The following is a 21121-nucleotide window of genomic DNA, read 5'->3' on the forward strand; positions in this document are numbered from 1 at the left end:
TCCAGAAGTTCTCTGACGATATGGCCATCGTTGGATGCGTGGGGTCGAAGAGGGAAGAACAGGAATACAGGACTGTCATCTCTGACTTCGTCGACTGGTGTGACGCAAACCACCTTCAGCTCAACACCAGTAAGACGAAGGAGATGGTTGTGGATTTCCGCAGGAGGAGGACACCCCAGAGTGCACCTGTGAGCATCCAAGGTCTGGACATCGAGATGGTGGAGTCCTACAGATTCCCCAACAATAACCTGGACTGGACACACAATACAGATGTCCTGTACAAGAAGAGCCAAAGTGGTCTCCACCTGCTGAGGAGACTGAGGTCCTTTGGAGTGTGCAGGACTCTGCTCAGGACTTTTTATGACTCTGTGGTGGCTTCAGCACTCTTCTATGCAGTGGTCTGCTGGGGAGCGGGGAGCACAGAGAGGGACAGGAAAACACTTAACAGACTGGTCAGGAGGGCCGGTTCTGTCCTGGACTGCTCCCTAGACTCCATGGAGGAGGTGGGTGAGAAGAGGATGCTGGCTAAGCTGGCATCCATCATGGACAATCCCTCTCACCCAATACAGGAGACTGTGAGGGAATTAAGCAGCTCCTTCAGCAGCAGAGTCAGACTCCCACCCTGCCGCAGGTCATTGCCCCTTTCTGCAATAAGATTTAACACACAAACCTGAACTCACACCATGACATCAAGCATTTAATAAATACATGTCTTTCTGCACCGCATTCCAGTACTCACTGTAAATTCTCATTGTCAAGTGCTTTTCATTTTCATTCTCCAGAACCAATCTTGTATATATACCTCACTCCTATATAAAAATGTAAATATTGATATTTTTTTCTACTTTTCTATACCTCTTATATTCTGTATATTTCTTCAAATTTTTAATCTTATATTCCATTATCATTATTCTACTTTTATTGTTATTGCATTACTGCACTTTTTTTGTGAGCTGCTGTGGCAAAAAAAATTTCCCCCAAGGGGGATCAATAAAGAATATTCTATTCTATTCTATTCTATTCTATTTTATTCCATTCTATTCTGTTCTATTCTATTCTATTATAATAATATAATAATGGTAACAACAGACAAAAGAAAAAACTCGAAGACAAGCATACGTGTCACTGCTCAGCCACGTGAGGGCGCGCGCGCAGCCTCCTCGTGCGCTCATGCACCACCCTCTACAGCTGAACTTTGACAGAGCCAAAGGTTACAGTCTTATATCAAAGCACCTGAATATTCCAGTCAGCACTGTTGGGGCCATTATTCGCAAGTGGAAGAAGCACCACCTTACCATCAACAGGCCACGCACAGGAGCTATTTTTAACTCTAGCTTTAATATTAACCCTAGACCTAAACTAGGCTTAAGCTGTTTTGAAAGTCTTTTTCTTAGTTTCTTGCATCTAGCTGTAAAAGCTGCACAACCAATTTTGTTTGTTATTGTCTACCGGCCTCCTGGCCTGTACTCTCAATTTCTCAACATTGGTCTTCTTTCAGATAAAAATGTCATTGTCGGGAACTTAAATATTTACGTGGGCGTCGTTGATGATAGTCTTTGTATTGCCTTCATGTCAATACTGGATTCTTTCAGTTTCACGCAGTCTGAGATAAAAGATTAGAGATAAAATTAGTAATGTGTTACATGCAACTTCTGTAGAACCTTCGACCGATGGCGAAACTGCTGAAACGTCGGTTAGAGCTAATATACTCTTGGACTGCCTCTCGCTTATGGACCTGTCAGAACTGGATTCAACTGTCTCTTCAGCCAAACCATCAACTTGTCTTCTGGATCCCATCCCAGCTTGGCTGTTAAAGGAAGTCTTTCCCTTGGTCGGATCTTCTTTACCAAGGATGATTAATGCATCTTTACTGACAGGCTACGTGCCCCAACTTTTTAAAGTTGCTGTTATTAAGCCTCTTCTTAAAAAGCCTACACTTGATTCAGGCTCTTTGGTCAACTACAGACCGATATCTAACTTCTCTTTTATTTCTAAAAGGAAGTTGTCGCGAATCAGCTCTGTGAGTTTCTTCATAGCAACAGTCTCTTTGAGGTCTTTCAGTCTGGGTTCAGAGCCCACCACAGCACTGAGACTGCACTTCTGAAAGTAACCAACGATCTACTTTAAGCTTCGGACAGTGGTCTTCTTTCTGTGCTCTTCTTGCTCGACTTTAGTGCCGCTTTCGACACTATTGATCATTGCATTCTACTGCAAAGATTAGAGAGTTTTCTCGGTATCTCAGGGACCGCTTTAGCTTGGCTTGGATTGTATCTTTCAAATCGACACCAGTTTGTTCATGTGAACAACTTATCTTCTTTGCACACCAGGGTGCAGTATGGAGTTCCTCAAGGTTCAGTGCTCGGACTGATTCTTTTCATTTTGTATATGCTTCCTCTTGGCACTATATGGAGGAAAGACTCCATAAACTTTCACTGCTATGCAGATTAACACATCAGCTCGGCTTCCAGCACCACTGTCAGGAACCTGGGAGTTCTTTTCGATCAGAACCTGTTCTTTAACTCTCACAAACAACAGGTATCACAGACAGCATTTTTTCATCTTCGTAATATCAAGAGAATCAAACACATCTTGTCTCAGAGCGATGCTGAAAAACAAGTCCATGCTTTTGTTTCTTCTAGGCTGGACTATTGCAACTTTTTTTTATCCGGCTGTCCTAATAACTAAGTCTATTAGGACTCTTCAGCTGGTTCAGAATGCTGCAGCTCAGGTACTGACTTGGACTAGGAGGAGAGAGCACATCTCTCCAGTGTTAGTGTCTCTACTCTGGTTACCTGTAAAATTTAGAATAGAGTTTAAAATTCCTCTTCTGACTTACAAAGCACTTAATGGCATTGGGCCATCCTATCTTAAAGAGCTCATTTTTCCGTATTATTTGTCTAGGTCATTGCGTTCTCAGCAAGACGGGTCTGCTTGTTGTACCTAGGGTCTCTAAAAGTAGTATGGGAGGTTGAGCCTTTAGTTATCAGGCTCCTCTTCTTTGGAATAACTTACCAGTTGAGGTCCAGGGGACAGACACGGTCTAAACCTTTCAGAGATTACTTAAAACTTTCCTTTTGATAAAGCTTACAGTTCGAGCTGGATCAGGTCTGAACCAGCTCTTAGTCATGCTGCTATAGGTTTAGACTGCCGGGGGGAACTGACATACAGGGCTCCTGTTTCCCTCTCTGTCAGTCAGTCTAACTTCTAGTCTTAATGTCCTGTTATAGTAACTGGGAGGCTTTGAGTTTGTCTTGTAGGTCCCTCAGGATCAGTGATGTGGACGGACTGCTGCAGTGCTCCTGTCAGACTCCAGCTGCAACAGCTTTCATTATTACCAGTACTGGTCTGCTGCTGTGGACCTGTAGTTACACCTTAACGGTCGCCACAATGCGTGTGCTTGTGTGTGGTTCTCTCTCTCCCTTTCTGTGTGTGTGTGTGTGTGTGTGTGTGTGTGTGTGTGTGTGTGTATGTGTGTGCATTGGTGCGTGCGTGCGTGCGTGCATGCGTGTGTGTCTCCCTCTGTCACCTTTTTTTGTAAAGTGTCTTGAGATAACGTTTGTTATGATTTGGCACTAAACTGTAAAGACTGATTGAGAGGAATCTGTTAAATGGAGCATAGACACTGCATGCCATACAGCACACAAGCAGCCGGTCCGTGCCGCAGAGCACAGACAAATGGTCTGAAGCATTAAGCACATGCTGCCTATGGTCCCATGTTCAGTAGGGTCTCATATTCACTGTGTTCCCTCCTCACTCAGGGTTATAAAACTTCATCCCAACACAAATGAATGTCTGATGGTAAAATGCACTTAAACAAATAAAGTAATCAAACAAAACTTTTTTTCTTATTTAACCTTACTTAGAAGATTAAATTGTAAACAGTTCTGGGTTAACAGTGCAGAGCAAAGAACTGTTTATTGTAAAAACAGAATAAACATTGCAACTATGAGGGGGCAGCAAATATGGGCTACCTTGTGTTTCACAAGTATTTTAATGACAGACTCTGTCCCTTGACATTTCACTGTTTTATTTCAGTCTCAAATAAAACAATCCTGTCTGGCGGATCCTGGGCCCCCCCTGCCCCGGGGGGCCCCGGGAAACAGGGGTGCCTATTGCTGCCAATAGGGCGGCTCACCCTCCAGAAGGGAGCTTTCTCCTCTCTGGTCTTACTTTGCCCCACAGCCCTCACTCCCCCGCTCATCTAGAGCATCCACACACTTAGGACCTTGAGGTGCACGATCATCAGGTGCGGTGGTAGAGGTCCTTAGGGACCACTTCTGCTACACCCTGATAAGACTTGCGCCTCAATTTTACTTACACTTAGACATCCCTACATGATGCCAACTACTCTTTTTTTTTTTTTTTTTTAATTTATTTTTATCGGTTGCTAGGCGCTACCCAAGTAGCTGCCTGTTGCAGCAGCTCTCTCGTCTTTGTCCGTTTCTTGTAATTTCTTCGTCTCTTTTTCGTAATCTTTGTATTTGGAGTGGATCATCACTTTGTATGATTCATTGTCGGTCAAGGACACCAAACTTTTTGTGGCTTCGGCGGTATTTTTTACTACTTTTCTCCTGTGTTTGTCTGGAGATCCTACATGTAACCATGGCTGCATTGTTTACATGCGAAATTAGCTGTTAGCAGCCTGTAGCACGCCAATGCTAACTAGTGTAGGGCTTGATGATTTCCCTCGAGCTGAGGAGGAGGAGGTGAGGACGACGTGCTGGTTCTCGGATGTGAGCTGGGAGGTGACGACGTGGACCTGTCCTTCCATCCATCGTTGTTGGGAACGTGGGATCTCACTCCGGGGGATGGATGAGCTAGCTGTGCTAATCCAGTGGCATCATGCTGTTCACGGACGTGGCTGACGGTGCTGACATCGGACGCCGCGACACATCGGAGGAGCTTTGCCTGCTGTGAGCAGACAGGATCCAGGAGACAGAGACTGAACAGACTGCTGGGAAGGCTCAGTCCTGGACCCTGTGGAGGTGGAGACTGGCTGGACTGGAGAGTGGTGGACGAGTGGTGGACGGGATGTCGTCATCTAATTTCTTATGGACATTTTTGCACTTTCTATACTCTTTCTTACTTTTGTTTTCTTAAATGCTGCGGTGACTCCTGAATTTCCCCTCGGGGATAAATAAAGTATTTTCTATTCTATTCTATTCTATTCTATTCTACACAACACACACAGAGACCCTTGGGGTGGGCCAAGTGGTATATGGTAGGCAGGGCACTTTGAGCTAACCACCTGAAGGGCACTGCCCCATGAGCTACGAGGCCGTCCACTCCCCAATTTTAACTTTCCTTTTTAACTGCATTAGGATCACAAACATCCACACACTACAGAGCGGGGGAGGTGGGGTAGGGGGCTCTTCTTACACCCCTGTTTCTACCATGCCCCCTGGGGCATGGGGTAAAAGGGGATCCGCTGCCTTGGGTTCTGGGCGAGTGGCACAGCAGGGGTCCTGCGGCGCCCCGGAGGATGCCCATGGCTTTATATCTACTTATTTACTTATTTATTTATTTGAGTGAGGAGGAAAAGGAGGGGTATTTCACCACCTGAGTGGCTGGAGGTTCTGAGTGTGTAGTGATATGGTGCTGCCGTGTTGTGATATTGTTGTGTGGTCGTCTTGTGGTGCTGTGGTGTTGTTGTGCTGTTGTGTGAACGTATGGGTATGGATGGACAGAATGTTTATGTGCGGGTGTCAGGGTCCACGGTGGAGGGCTGGTGAGCTGTGATAAAGATGAGAGGGGGATAGGGGTGGGTTGGGACAGGAGGCTGTGTACGGGGGACACTGGGTTTCTGGGGAGAGGACTTCTGTGGTCTCCGGTGTCTGGCCGGGTGCGCTGGGGGCTGGCACCGACTCGTGATAGGTGGTGGCCTGGGCTGGGTCCGTCCTCCCGGGTGCCTGGCCGAACCCCCCCTCCTCGGGGGTGGGTGGCCCTTGGGCACAGGTAACCCCTGGTCTTACCCCCTGCACTCGATCGGGGGCCCTGCGTCTAGCGGGGCCTGCAGACCTCAGTCCCTGGCCCCCTGGGGTCCTCCCTCCGCAGTGTCGGGGGCCTGCCTCTAGCCTTCCCGGGACGCTCCCTCCTTGCCTCCTCCTGGATTGGCGTGCTGCTGTCTCCATGGTGGTCTGTCTGGGCCCTGTGCTCTGTTGTGGCTGCAGGATGCCCGGGGATGAGGGCTATCTCAGTGCATGTCTGGCCTCTGGGAGCAGCGGGGCCACATCTGCATGATCACACCTTGGCATGATCACCTGACCTAAATCAAACCCAATTTTCTGTACTGCCACCTGTAGCCCTATATGTGTAGGTGAGTATATGCTTCTGTGTATAGATCTATATACGTATATGTACCTCTTTGCAATTGTCGTTGTTGTGCTCACTGCTACTCATGATTTCTCCAGTTCATCTCTCCAGGTTCTTCTTGTGATTATGATGTCAAAGACCTCAGGATACTGTCTCCTTTCAGGCTCAGTAGCTGGTTGTTTATTTCTCCTGTCTGTAGTCATCTGTTCAGTTGTTGTGGTTGTTCTCTACTGTTGTTTTGTTGTCTCTCTCTCCCCCTGTCTAGTCTCTTCTCTACAATCTTTTCCTTTTTCACTGTTTCTTTCCTGATATCACCTTGTTCTGGTTAAGCAGTAATCTTCAAACTTGGTAATATACGGGAGGGAAACTGTATGGATACATGTATGCGTATGTATATATATGTGCATATATACGTATGTGTGTGTGTATGTATATATATGTATGTGTATTTATGTATAATATATATATATATATATAATAAAAAAAAAAAACACTAATAAAGAGTACAATTTTAACACTCAAGGGGAGCTTTATACATTAAAGGCTCCCTTTGGAAAAGCAAATGTGTTCTGCACAATACGGCAGCCAGACCATAATTCTGTTGTCGTGACGCTGAACAGGACAAGGGAAAAAAAAAAAAAAAAAAAAAGGTGGCCTGATAATTTCACGTTTATCCAAAAAATGACTGCATGTTTAACCACTTAAAATGAAATAATCTAGTTAAAGCAACATTTTTTACTCATGTTGGGCAACATAAAAACAGTATAAATACACGTCTGAAAAGCACTCACCTCTACTAGTTTCACTACATTGGGGTGATCTAGCTTTTTCAGAATAGCGATCTCTTGATAGACCCGCTCCAGGGGTCCTTTAGGCTGAGGGGGCCCCTCAGGTGCTGCTTTGGCTCCACGGGGGGGAGGTCTCCCTGAGAAACAGAGAGACAACAGCAGATTGGTCAGAAGTGATGGAGGGACTGAGTAATTTTAAGCAGTGTTCATGCGCCAGCAGAGCATGTTCGAGTCTGCCATCTGCTGCTGGCTCCAGACTTACGTGGGAAACCTGCCTGCCTCATTAGCCTCTTCTTGGACAGCACCTTCATCGCCTTCAGGAGAGAACAGGGGATGGATTTGGACAGTTGGGGAGGATAAGAGGAAGAGTGAGATCCAGAAATCCAGAGAGGGATGAACACAGAGACAAACATTTAAGAAGAGCAAAGCAGAAAAAGAGGTGATGCATATCTGCAGGAGGTACAGACTGATTTCACAGACAGGACTATACATTTGGACATACAATCCCAAAGGGGCTGTATCATGATATTCTTTCATAACAACTCACACATATGGTCATAGCCAGTAGCCAACAGACAAAGACAGAACTAGATCTTATTGTTTTCTCCTGTTTTTTTTTGTTAGGCAATCTCTAAGAATGTGAAGATTCAGGTATTCAGGTCAGCTAATCTCTGTAGATGAAAGAGGAATAGCAGCATAAGAGCAAAACAGGATGAAACTGTCACCAAGTAAGTTTCTAACAAGCACATGACAGAGCTGTAGAGCTGTAGGGGTTAAAAGAAAACATAGCTCTGAATAACATAATATTATTGTTTTTGTGCTTTTTTTTGGTCACAATGACAGTGTGGTGAACATCTGACACTATGACAGCCATGGATCCAAACAAAAACTTGTATTTGACTGCCAGCAAATTCCATTTAGTTGTCTGAAGTTAAGCTATCTACATGTGGGTGTGAAATCCCTCCAGATTATTATGGTGCCATCTTTCTGAATCGGTATCATATGTTTTGCCCATCAGTCTTTATTTTAACAGAACTAATGCACAACAACTGTTTGGTTCAGATGCTTCAAAGAGCAGAGCAGTCTGATCACACAGAGGGACCTGTTCCTGTCAGCTCTGTCCACTTACCTACACACTGTCTGTGCTTCTATGTGTGCTTCTATGTGATCCTGTGTGTGTGTGTGTGTGTGTGTGTGTGTGTGTGTGTATCTGTGTGTGTGTGTGTGTGTGTGTATGTGTGTGTGTGTGTGTGTGTGTGTGTGTGTGTGTGTGTGTGTGTGTGTGTGTGTAAATCTAGTGCAGGTCTGGCCTTTGATTGGCCAGCTTGAAGACCAAAGCGCCAAGATCAGATAAGATGATGGACTGTGTTAACCAGGTCTGAGGGACTTGTGTGAGCTTGTTCACGGACAGTGGCTCAGCCATTTGGATTAGATATCCATCTAGACACCTTTTGTTTGTTGCACTGGCTTTTTAATCATCTCCACATTTCATTTAAACTGCTGCTTTTCTTAGGGTGGGGTGTGTTGAGGTTTCCTCTCAACAGGAAACATAACTCTATGTTGAACTGAACTTCAAATCCCAGAACGACCTTCAGTCATGCCATGGAAAAAAACTGAGACCTCCCTGACTCTGTCATAGACAGTAACCACAGCTGAAAACAATGAAATGCTTGGTGTTTGGCAGCTACAGTTTTGGGGATAATAGCGAGCCTAACAGCCCTGTGTTTTGTGGAAATGATAACACCAGTTGTAACGAAGGTCAGGCTTTTTCCTGGTCTTGCAGCTTTAACCCCCCCAAGGAAGGAGAGGTAATTAAAAGCAACTTGTCCAAAAATCAGGTCTCTGCCTGAGTAGTTTCCTCCCAAAGTCTGCCTCATCCCTTCCTCTGATGTTCACAAAACCATAAAACATTGAGACATCGCTGTAAATTTGAAGATTTTTAGTTGACACCTGGCGGACATGTGAGACTCTACAGACATCCTTCTCTCTCGGGAGAGGCTGGTGTCCCTCCCAGCCTCCATCCAACATCTCAGGACCTTTGACCTTTCTCTTGGATGGAAGTTCTGCTTTACCCTGCCTTTTTCTTTTTCTTCTAAAGAAAATGATTCTCTGATTCACACCGTTGAGAACAGCACATGACACTTAGACTCACACGTGCATCTGACTTAACACCTAAATTTCCTGTGCATGATCAACTCACGTAGTATGTGTTGTCATCCTCATTGTAAGCCAGCTTAACCACACCATAGGAGCCCTGGTACAGAAACAGAGAAAAGAGAGACTGAGCAGCTGTCAGTTCTTCATGTGAAAAATACACACACACACACACACACACACACACACACACACACACACACACACACACACACACACACACACACACACACACACACACACACACACACACACACACACACAAATGAGAAGTGTGTGGGCTGACAGTGTATGCCAACAGAGTACCAGCTGCTTCGAAGTCAGAACAGAGAACTTCAAATCACCTCCTCTCTCCGCATTTCATATCTGATTTCAGGCTAATTAAGGAAATTGGATCTGGTATGTGCTATTAAGCTCCCCTGTCCACATGCAGGAAATTTACGGAAAAAACACACTTAGCCCAATTAGTAGCCTGTGTGCATTATAACATGCCTAAAACAGACAGCGAGAGGGGGAGAGAGAGGGAAATGGGTAGAGGGAGACCAGGATCAGTTCCTGCTGGGGGAGCAGATTGAACAGGCAGCATAGTGCTCATCCCTCAGTCCCAGATATGATCTGAGGACAGACGCATCCCCAACAACCCACAAAGGCTCTAATGTTCCCAGCTGAGCACAAAACAGCACAATTAATATTTCTATCCACATGCTGAAATTTAAAACATGCACCACTTTCTTAAAACACACACACACACACACACACACACACACACACGCACACAAACACACACACGCACACACAAACACGCACACACAAACGCACACACACAAACACACACACACACGTGCGCGCACACACGCACGCACGCACGCACGCACGCACGCACACACACACACACACACACACACAACCCTTAGAGAGTGCTATTTATACCAGCCTCTCATCCATCTTCCAACTCTCCCATGGCCTGCTGGTTTACTCAGAGTTTGGGGAAATGAGGACAGCCAGGAGAGAGGATATCAGAGGCTGTTACTGCGTGTCCTTGATGATGTGCACTACTTGACAGATTTGCAGGGGGTGCAGTAGGCAGAAGGGAGAAGGAAAATGGAAGAGTCAGTGATAGGGAGCAATCAGTGAGTTGTCTCTAATGGTACCTTTCCAATCTCATCTTTCAGCTTGTACTGGTTGAGTTGAACACAGTCCTTGAAGACAGTAGGAGAGAGGAGAGAAATTGGTTTCTTTTCAAATAAAATCACAGTGCATATTATAGCGAGTTACCCTGGAAACAACACATTTCTGTCTATGAGATTAAGGTCTGATCTTTACCCAGAAGCTCTGCAGTATTTTCTCTCTGATCTATCCTTTTCATTTCTCTAAATTAAAAAAAAAACAGTTTTCACTGTCAAATACAGAGTATTTGGAATAACTATGATCCTAAAAGACCCTGACGCATCTGAGCTCAAGAAACATTTTTTACATACTGGCCTATTAGTATGACTCCACAGCCACTGTCCCAGTGCAAAATGTCCGTTTTGGAAAGATTCTCAAAACTGTAGCCCGTTCAGCTACTTTGAGCTACATGCCCTGAAAACGTTTGGGCATAGCTATCATGTCAATACTTATGGCTTTTGGCTGAGCCACATTTTGCTGCACATGTGGTGACCAGGACATGCCCAGACGGGGGCATGTGGGTCAATGGGCTCGGGCCCAAATGCTATTTGTAGCTATATTTAGGGCTCAAGCCTGCCGACAAACAGTTGAGCGAGAGCCTCATTGAAACTTTTATAGTACGGCCACACCGATAGCGAATTAACGTTGAGATTACATACATACAAAGTCAATGTAAAGATGTGTTTGGCCGCGTTGGATGCATTTGCGTTGCACGCTTAAGGCGTCGGCATGTTTGGAGCATAGCATGTTTGGAGCGTTGCACATTTGGAGCGTTAGCACATTTGGGCGTCAGACTTGCACCGACCCCAACCCCGCTGGAGGATGGAGGAGAAAAATAATCAGTGCAGTGCGTCATTATCCAGAGTTATACGATACGACGTGTACTCTAAAAAAATGATCAACTTTAAGTGCAACAGCATCATAAAATCTCCTTTTAATATTGGTTGAAAGACCATTAATAAAATAGAACTCAGAGGTAAACATTAGAAGACATCTTCCTTGAAATAAGGAGAGTGAAAGAACCTGAGCTTATAATTTCAGATTTTTTTTCAAAAAGACACGCCAGATATAAACAAACAGATATAAACATTATGGGAATGGAATGCAAAGTGAACGGCAGGTCGTCCTCGCTCTCATAATCACTCATATTTACGTTGTTATTGCATAATTCGTCCTGGCAGACTACCTGGGTTTGTTTATATCTTGCACGCCGCGCGCAGACTGATACACAAAGTGGCTAACGCGTCATAGCCAGCTGTGGCTCTGCAGCGGAGGTAGGGTTAGGGCCTTATTTAGCAGTGTTTTTGTGTGAAAGTAACGCGCTGAAAATTCTCTAAATAAAGCGTGAATGCAGACCGATATCAGATTTTTCCGGTGGGAGTCCGTTTATTTGTGTTTTTGGTCAAGTAAAATATGGCCCTGTCTGAGTGCAGAGGAAACCGGCAGAGGTGCAGGGAGGCGGTGTTTGGTGCGAGCGCTCTGGGCTTCTGCTGCACAAAAACACTGCTGTAGGGGTAATTTCTGCCCTAAATCTTGTGATAGGACCCAACTTGTTCCATCCCGGAGTATCAAGGTGTGTATATCCAGTGTGTCGCTGGGCGTTCAAGCTCCTCCTCTCCTCTGCTTGCCACGTCTCCACACCTCCCTTCTCCGCTCGTCAAAAGATGTGAGCGAATGAGCACACAGCTTTTTTCAGAAATCAAAACAAGGGTTGTACAAGGGTGTACATCAAGGCTCAGTTCTGGGACCACTCTTGTTTATTATTCATATCAACTGCCTGGGTCACAATGTTCCATATGTTAATTTTCATTTCTATGCTGATGATACTGTTATTTATTGCTGTGCACCTACACCTATCACAATAGATTTTATCAATCTGAAGCATGCTTTTGATCAAGTACAAGATCAGCTTCGGCAGCTGCAGCTTGTTCTAAATGTAAAGAAAACTAAACTCATGCTGTTTTAATCTTCTTGTTCTTTAAAAACCACATTGAGACTGAAACTGGACACCAGAGGAGATCCTCAGCAGCCAGTGGCCTTAAACGACACGACCCACTGTTCTACAAGTTTCTGCATCTATGTGTAGTAGAGCTATCATCTACGTCTACCATGACCGTGAAAGCTTACCTTAGACTTCCACAAAGCAGCCTTTACCAGTGAGCATCTGCTTTGAGAAAAAATACACACCAGGTATGATGCTGATATTAAGATTACGGTAATAAACACGTTGGCCTCTGCGTATGCCTTACTTTATTCAGCAGAACCAACTTTCATGAATGAGGCTTTATGTATGTCTGCGTGAAAACGCATCACTTAAGTGCCACAAACAGCCTTAACATAATAACAATAACTAAGTCATATATTTGTTCTTACTCTCTGTTTTTTCTTGAGATTTTACTAACTCAATAATGAACAGGTTTTTTAAACTCTCAACATTAAAAAAATTGGCAGGGAATGTTCTAGACACAGTCAACCGGCCAGGAGTGTGTGCCCTGAAAAACAGCATCTGTGTTAGTTCCAGGTCTTGACCATACCTGGAGGTCCGTGATGGAAACACTGTGGGACTCGACCGTTGGCCGCCGAGACAAGCGTGGCGAGGAGTGAGGTGATGTAATGGGGGAGTAGGGTAATGAGGGATAGATATAGCGCCCGTTGAGTCCTGGAGAGCTGCAGGGTGCTGTTTGTGAGCGCTCCTGAAGGGACAGCTTCCTGTCGGACAGGTTCAATCTTCCCCTTTCTGGTAACAGGGCCTCGGATCGGCCGACTGTGTGGGACAGCAAGTCACAGGAAGGAGCCCGGAAAGGGGCTGCCACTGAGGAGGCTGGCTCTGGAGTCTCAGAACTGTCCATGTCCTCTACCTGAGACATTAAAAGACAGAAAAACTCCTCCGTTGACGTTCACTCAAACAAGGTTGTAATTGTTGTTAAAATCTTCAGTCTGTGCTTCTTTTCCAGTGGATGGAAAAAGTTTTTGTCAATAATGCTTAACTTTCTGAGAAGACTGAGTAAAAACTGAATAAACTCTGCTTGTTAACCCCAACTTAAAAACTTTTTATGTAATCAATAAACATAAATGAATGCACAACATTGGATCTAAAACTGAGAATATTAACAGTGATGTCCAACTGGTTAGTCCAAAAGTTCAGGTTTAAAGGTTTCAAATAGAGTCTGAGAGAAAAGAATGCTGTGGATTGATCAGTGTCAAGCTCCTTTTTCTTTGATACACCCTGGATGATGCTAACCAGACTCAACTGTTCTACAGGCCTGAAGGTATCTAAGGTGAGGTTGGGATGACGTCCAGTGGCTCAGACCCCGTTCAGGGTCATTTAGGGCTGCAAATGGCTCCATTCTCCAGGGTCACATGGAAGGACTATCTTATCTTTGTTACCCTGAAAGACAGAGCACTGGTCTGATCTGTAACTTCTCTGCTGCGTCTTTTTATTCCAAAAATATTAATGGGTTTGCATTAGGATGGGGTGTTCACATTTTCATCCAGTACAAATTGTCTGGTATTGGCTTATTGACAGACAGTGCTTTTCATTTTCCAATATAGGAAAAATGACCCCGTACAGGGACAGGGGCGTGAGATCTGACCCACTTACAGAGTGTTACAGATTATAACAATTCCATGCAAGAGGATACTGATGCTTCATCGAGAGATGACAAGAGAACATGGCAGGTGTCACACGAGGCTTCCAGCTAGCACAACCCACATTTTTAAACTGATGCTGTTTACAATGAGAACAGTTTGGGCTTTGGGCTATGGGCTGGTGTAAATGCATTGATTCCCAGGGGCTCACTTGAGATGTCAGTGGAAACCCATTTTAACCCAACATGTTCTCAGAGCCATCTTCTTGTGGTGGGCCAGAGTGTAACCTGTATATGTTTCACCTTACCTCCTCCTCTTCCCTGGCTCTACAGGGTTCATACTCTGTAACAACGATGAGGGACTCCATGGGGTCGGGAGAGGGCGTCTCAGAGTGGGTGTTTAAAGGTGCAGCGGGACAGCTGCAGAGCAGATCAGGTAGGGGTTGTGAGGGCTGTGCTGGAGGTGCATGACTACTGCAGGAAGCTGGCGGCTCAGCAGACGGCCAGGGGCTGACATGACAAGGAAACATCGTGCCTCTTCACAAAGACTGACAACCAATGATCCATCAGATGAGAACCTTAGGGGGAACCAGGACCTGAGGGACAAGGGAAAAATTAGAATAATATCATAACAAGTGTGAACTTCCTTCAGACTGCTGAGCTGCTTTGGTTCTCGTCCTTCCTGTTAGTTAAGCTCTGCTAAATACACAGACCTACCAGCATTGATGAACACTGGAGGGCTTAAACCTAAGTTCAAAAAACCTTGTGGATCTACTCTTTGTCATCAGTATCCAGTCAAACTTTTTGAGCCTATATCAGACTGATATCTGAGAGCAGGATCTGATGGGTGCATCTAGACCTGGGCAAGAAATCGATTACATTGATTAATTTAAGTTTTTCTTTGAGGATGATTTTAAAAAAATAAAAATTTGAATTTTTCTACCTGCTGTTGTGCACCTTTAGCACCGCAGCAAGCACTGACTTGTTTGTGTGTAGCGTAATTTTGACAGTAAACTAACAAAACAACAGAAACTAGAATGTCATAAAAAATGTTCTTGTGGGTCTTTCACACCCAGCACCTTGACAGACACATGTTCCTTACGGTCCGAATCAAAAGCCAAAAGAGTTTAATATAAACTGATAGACTGATTTAACCCCTTTCCTTCAATACTTTTTTATCTGTAACTTTTCAAGAGTTTGATTAAGATCTTTGACTGAAACATTTCAGAGACTGGGACCCTTTTAGGTTAACCTGCAGATTATTAATGATGTGGCTGACACACAGCAAAACATCATCTTAAAAAATGAAGCGGCAGTTTTGAAGTTTGGTTACAGAGGATATTTAATTGAAAAGTCTGGAAATTTAGCTTAGCTTGTTTTGAGTTGGATTTATACAAGATGATGATCTGAAATTAATCAAAATAATAAGCACATGAGCCTTTAACCACTGTAAGTCCAACATAAAGCAGTTATTTGAAGAAACTGTGTGTGTGTGTGAGTGAGTGTGTGTGTCTGTGTTTGTGTTACAAAGATTACATCAGAGGTCAGGTTATTGTAAAACACAAAAATTGATTGAGGAGTCTTTAAAGAAACACTTAATGGTGTTATTTGCCATCAACACCACAAAGTAACCCCCACAGTGGTATGGTTTACCACCAGCATTGAGTTTAATACCTTAAAACAACACCAAGAACTGTGGTGTCACCTTCATGTTTTCTAACTTTCTCAACAGCTGATTACAATTGTGTAGTAGGCAGACATCAGTATTTCAGTTTAGAATTAGTTTGGAGTACATGATTATGAGTTGAAGAGAATTGAAAATTTTGAGTGTATTTCCCACAATATATGTGTTAACAATTTTGATAATTTTAAGTGAATTACTCCCTAATTATAAAATGAGTATTATTAGTATTTATGAGATAAGATTATGATAATTCAAGACAGCTTCAAATGTAATTTTTATTTAATGTTAACTCAAAACATTTAAAAGCATCACTAAAAATATTTTTGTGTAATCTGTTACAAAATAATTTTTGGGTTCTGTGAACTCATTAGGGTTTACTTTCTTCTCTCCTTCCTTCACTCCTTCATGCTCTTTTTCCAGCTTTTCTTTGCGCTGTTTTTTATCCTTCTCTAACTCCTTCTTACTCTCTTTCCAGCTTTTTTGTGCTCTCCTTCTTTATCTCTTTACTGCTCTCCTCCCTTCCATTCTTCCTGCTTTTTTTCTTCCATCCTTCCTTCATTTCTCCTGCTTCCTTTGGTATCCTCAGACTGTAACTGTAGAGTGAAGTGTAAATGTATTCAGGATTATGTGACAGGCTTCAATAAAAGGTATGTTCTGATGTGTAATTACCTTTGCCTACAGAGGAGCCAGCATGATCGGGGCTCTGTGTGTGTGTGTGTGTGTGTGTGTGTGTGTGTGTGTGTGTGTGTGTGTGTGTGTGTGTGTGTGTGTGTGTAAATTATCAAAGAGGCTGCTTGGTGCCAGCTCTGAAACATCAGTGAAATCAGCTTTTTCCAGATGAAACATCGGTGGTGTGGCATGGTGTGGTGTCCTCCACACATTCTGTGCCGTGCTAATTACTGCATGCTAGCGTGTCTGGTATCACAAACTTCAGCAATGAATGAACACATCTGACAAGTCTGTAAAAGCAGTCTGTTTTCTGATGGTGCTTATATAACATGCTTCATTATTAGCTGCAAAGCTTATTAGTGAAAACCTTTTTGCATCATTTCAAGAAGTCATTTTCATCTCCAATTCCACTCAGCCTATTAGCTGGTCATTATCTGTGAGGGAAATGGAAAGGGCAGAACAGGGGAGAAGAACAGAGACAAAAAAAATGATGAGAGAGAAGGGGAGAGATCCTTGTTTTCCGTCATGGCTCTGATAGGATTGTGTCAGAGCGTGTGTGGGAGCTGAGTGAATCTCACAGACAGGGAAACAAGAAGAGGCAATAAGAAAAGCAGGACGGTGGGAGCTCCAGTCGTGCTCAGAATGAGGAGCATGTGTGGGAAGAAACACCCACACCAGGTGGCCTCTCTACCTACACTGCCAGTCTATATTGTGATGTAAACTAACAAACAAAAAGCCTTAAGCACAAGCTTTAAACAATAAAACTGAGCAAAACCATTTCATGATGAAGTTTCTCATCTCCTTTCTATTCGGTGCAGCTCTGTTCTCACGGCCATTTGTTTTCTCCTGATTATCTGCCAAAGAAGACTCTTGTGTTGCCCTCAGTGTTCACTCCAAAGGGTCTTAGTGTCCTCACGCTGAGAAAAGCTTACTAAACTCAGTTTGACTTGGAACATACAGGTAGCCAGTGAGCAGGTAGGTGGACTCAGCCTCAGTGGACAAGAAAAAAACTAAGAGACGCGACCCTGAGTGAAACTTACTTTTACCAAGAAATCAGAGCTTAGGTAAATGAGAAGGCCCACATCACACCTATCTGTATACAAAAAGAGGGTCCTACTGTTTCCACCGAGCTGAGAACATAGACTGTAAAAAAAATATGGACATCATCTTGCTTGGGTCGAAGTGAGGTCGCTACAAAAACTGCTCCCCCTAGTGACTGGCGGCAGTATAGGTCAAAAAATCTAGCTCTCCAGTGATTCCAAGGGCTGTGGTCAAACTTAAAAAAATTAATATACCCAATAGAAACGTTTCTCGCGTCTGAATGTTGTGGTGATTTGAAGATATCATCTGGTTGCCTTGTGTTTAAGTCCTCTTTTTTTCTGAAAATTCTCGCTTTCAGTAGTTATAAGAGGTTAAAAACAAGGTTTTACGTCATGTTTAACAATGATTGACAGCTGCCATTCTTATGTATGTTTTGCGGGGATTGTAAAATATGTCAGGAGGTAGAGTCAAGAAGTGATAAGACTCTCAGAAGAAAAATAATAATTATTAAATTTGTCACTCGGCTCCACTCAGATTCTCCCAGAATCTCTCACAGCCTCCACTGCGCAGACTTTGGCTGCACAACTGCTACAATGGCTGTGCCTGTGACGGGGGTATTTTAGCTTCAAAACAGTACAATGGTAAATAGTGAAGCCACGCTGTCCACTCCATACACAGTCTGTGGCTGAGGATGGTGAAATCATTCACACCACACAGGCACTGAGTAAACTATATAGCATTACTGATGAAAACAGTGTTTGTTTGACAACAAAGTGTTTATGATTTTATTTCCTGGGTAAACATCTAGTAAATGAAATAAATGATAATTTATGTTGTAAGCTCAACACTACAATTGTGTAAGTACGGAAGTTGTTTAACGGACAAGCCGACAAGCCGACAGCAACACAATGCTGTGCAAGTTTCTCCACATCTGGTTAGTGGGCGCCAGAGGTTGCGCTAGATATTTTACTTGTCCGTCATTTTGACGGACAGGGTCATAAAATTCCGTCATAATGAATAATGATCCGTCATTAAATAATCAATAATGCGACGTATTAATCAGTAATTATTTTAGCATGGCATCATCACAAAAGCGACTTAAGTACAACTTGTAAACATTAATCATGAAGGTCAATTTTATTTTTTATATTGGACAGATAGAGAAAATGATGGATAATAGACAAATAAGAGAAAATAGAAATAATAATACCAATTCTGCTGCCAGCTTTGTACAGCAAAAATAAACACTCTCACAACAAGCGGAACTCGCTTTTTGAATTTAACAGAAAAAAAAACAAAAAACAGTTGTTTTCAACTTAAAACTGAACTTTTTACCTTTTTTTCTCATCTTTTTTTTTCTGATCCAGTTTTCCTGTGCTCAAACTTCTCCTGGGCCGCATGGACTTGAAGGTGCTGCTTGTTTTGGCGTAAACAATGTCATCAAGAGAGAGAGAACGGTAGCGGAGCATCAGGTTTTGAGTTTTTGCCTTGGACAGAAGACTTTTCGCAGCCGTTTTTATTTTGTTCTGGAGGCTGAAGCCGCGTTCTGCTGCAACGCTAGACACTGGGATGGCCACTGCTACTTCAGGGAGCATCTTAAAGTCAGGGAACATTTCCCCCAGTGAAGTAATGAGCAGTTGGCATAAATCTATGAAAGACGGGTTCCCGACCCTACCAGAACCCGTTTCACCAGGACGAAATCCTTAAGCATGCGATCCCCATCTATGAAAGACGAGGCCTCAGTTCCGCATAAGCCATAATGCTCACAAACGCATCAAGTCCAAAGGTCTTCAGCGTGCTGTCAGAAACGGGATAGTGAGAGGCATTGAGTACAGTGTTGATGTCTGTGATAATGCCCAGATGCTCAGGGGGAGATCTCTTTTCTAGATATTTGATCAACCCTGCGATGTACTCAGCGCAAAAAGGAAAAGGTCTGCACGACAGCCTGTGTCAGTGTGATACCACAAAACATGCCATCCTGCAAGGCTTTGTTGAATTTTCTCTCAGCCTCACCTGTAGGTGTTGGGAAAAAAGTTTTTTGAGAGCTCTAACATGAATCATAATGCACAGACTTTGGTTATTTATTTTATCTTATAATTGTATTAAAATATTTAAATTGGCTGTTATTGATCCTTCGCGCTGTGGTATATGTACTTTTGAACATGCTGTTTAAAACAGGGCATTATTGTTGCTTATATTTATAAGACTGTGCTAACTTTCAAAGTAGTGCCTGGCACTCTAGCGCCAACGGTTTCTTCAGGCTTAGCGGGTCATGTTCTTCCTTTCCTTTTCTGATTTCTTTGAGTCTGTGTGTTTGAACAGGTGTTTTTTTATAGTATGTGTAAATGATGTTGATAGTGGTCACATGTACACTAATTTTGTGAACTGCTCCAGAGACATCGCAGGCAGCCAGTGCTGTTCTGTGGGCACCACAGTGAATATTTATCAGAAAGGGACAACCATTCTGCCCTAACTGCTGTGAAATTCCAGCCTTTCAGCTAACTATCACATTGGCTCCATCACTCCCCAGTACAACAACCCGAGCCAATGCCACACCGCGTTTTGTTGGCACATCCTTTTTTTTTTTCTGTGATGCACTCAGCAGTGCCACTCAGGAACCTGCTGTTGGCCATGCGGTCATTGATGGCGTCAGTTATTGTCACTGCTATGGCAGTTTCCATCTGGCTGATACTGGCATGATGTGTGTATGTGTGTGCAGAGTTCAGACTGGGGCACCTGGCCGACTGCAAGAGGCTAATTAGCACATTTTCCATGTGCAGCACAACTTTAAGTTGTTATTAATGCCTTGTCACATGCAACCTGCGATTTTTGGACATGCTTTTCCATTTCAACACTCTGGCTGACAATCTGGGAAGCTTCAATGTGGTTTAGGCTGATTTTATGATCATTTAGAGCTGATTTTTGCATGGTCTTGCACCCTTGTGTAAATCAATCGTTCATATGAGCTTTTCTGCAGACATCACAGAACATCTTTCCATCTTCCTGCGTTAGCCACAGGAATTCCTCCTCCCAATAGACACGGTAATCCCTCTGTATTATCTCCTGGCAGCTGCTCGCTTGTCCCATAGCTTCTGTTGTAGATGGCTGGTTATCATCATTATCATGCATTTTTTCAGCCTCCTTCATTTCATCAGTTCTCCATATTTTTTCATGTCTCTCACCATTAATATTCTAATTACTGGACTTACTTAAAATACTTGGCACACTCAGTTGCTTCAACATTTCGCGGGCCGGTAGCAGTGCCAAACGATACCAGCTGGCACGACGAAGAATGTGAGATAATAAACAGGACAACACAATACATCTCTGGTTGCTGGACTCTTCATTCGTCTTGCGAACAGAATATGGATTATTTCCTCCTTTCACAGTGCCCTGGAGCTTCCAAGACCCCATAGATGTCTGCCTGGTACCTGTCACTGGTTCACTTGAGGGAGTCCTGCCCCGCCACATCTGCCCACCTCTGTGCAGGATAAACCACTGGCTGCTGAAGACGCTGCCTCGGGCTCCTCAATCCACCAGACCATGGGCCCTGGCTCCCACCAGGATTGGCTTGGTAAACGCCAGATCTCTGGTGAACAAAACTTTTATCTTGAAGGACTCTCATCTTAGATCCTGCATCTCATTCCTCTGACCCTGTTGCTTGTTCTGCAGCTCTTGATGAGTTTGAGCCGGTGTCCTTGTCTTTCTTAGAAGATCTG

At 43.8% G+C, this 21121-nt stretch overlaps 1 protein-coding gene across 2 annotated transcripts in view; it reads right to left on the bottom strand.

The window, feature by feature from the left end:
- camkk2 (calcium/calmodulin-dependent protein kinase kinase 2) overlaps positions 1 to 21121 on the bottom strand; it is a 76686-nt gene that overhangs the window by 33114 nt on the left and 22451 nt on the right. For both annotated transcript variants that reach the window (XM_074690872.1, XM_074690871.1), the window contains exons 2-7: positions 14317 to 14604; positions 12956 to 13279; positions 10406 to 10453; positions 9301 to 9354; positions 7363 to 7414; positions 7104 to 7237 (exon numbers count right to left, since the gene is read on the bottom strand). In XM_074690872.1, coding sequence (XP_074546973.1) covers positions 7104 to 7237; positions 7363 to 7414; positions 9301 to 9354; positions 10406 to 10453; positions 12956 to 13279; positions 14317 to 14538 — 834 coding nt within the window. In that variant the 5' untranslated portion in view covers positions 14539 to 14604. The remainder of the gene's footprint in view (positions 1 to 7103; positions 7238 to 7362; positions 7415 to 9300; positions 9355 to 10405; positions 10454 to 12955; positions 13280 to 14316; positions 14605 to 21121) is intronic.

The sequence above is a fragment of the Halichoeres trimaculatus genome, unplaced genomic scaffold, assembly GCF_033239565.1.
Source record: "Halichoeres trimaculatus isolate MK-OKI-2021-1 unplaced genomic scaffold, fHalTri1.1 fHalTri1_scaffold_16, whole genome shotgun sequence".
Lineage (NCBI taxonomy): Eukaryota > Metazoa > Chordata > Actinopteri > Labriformes > Labridae > Halichoeres > Halichoeres trimaculatus.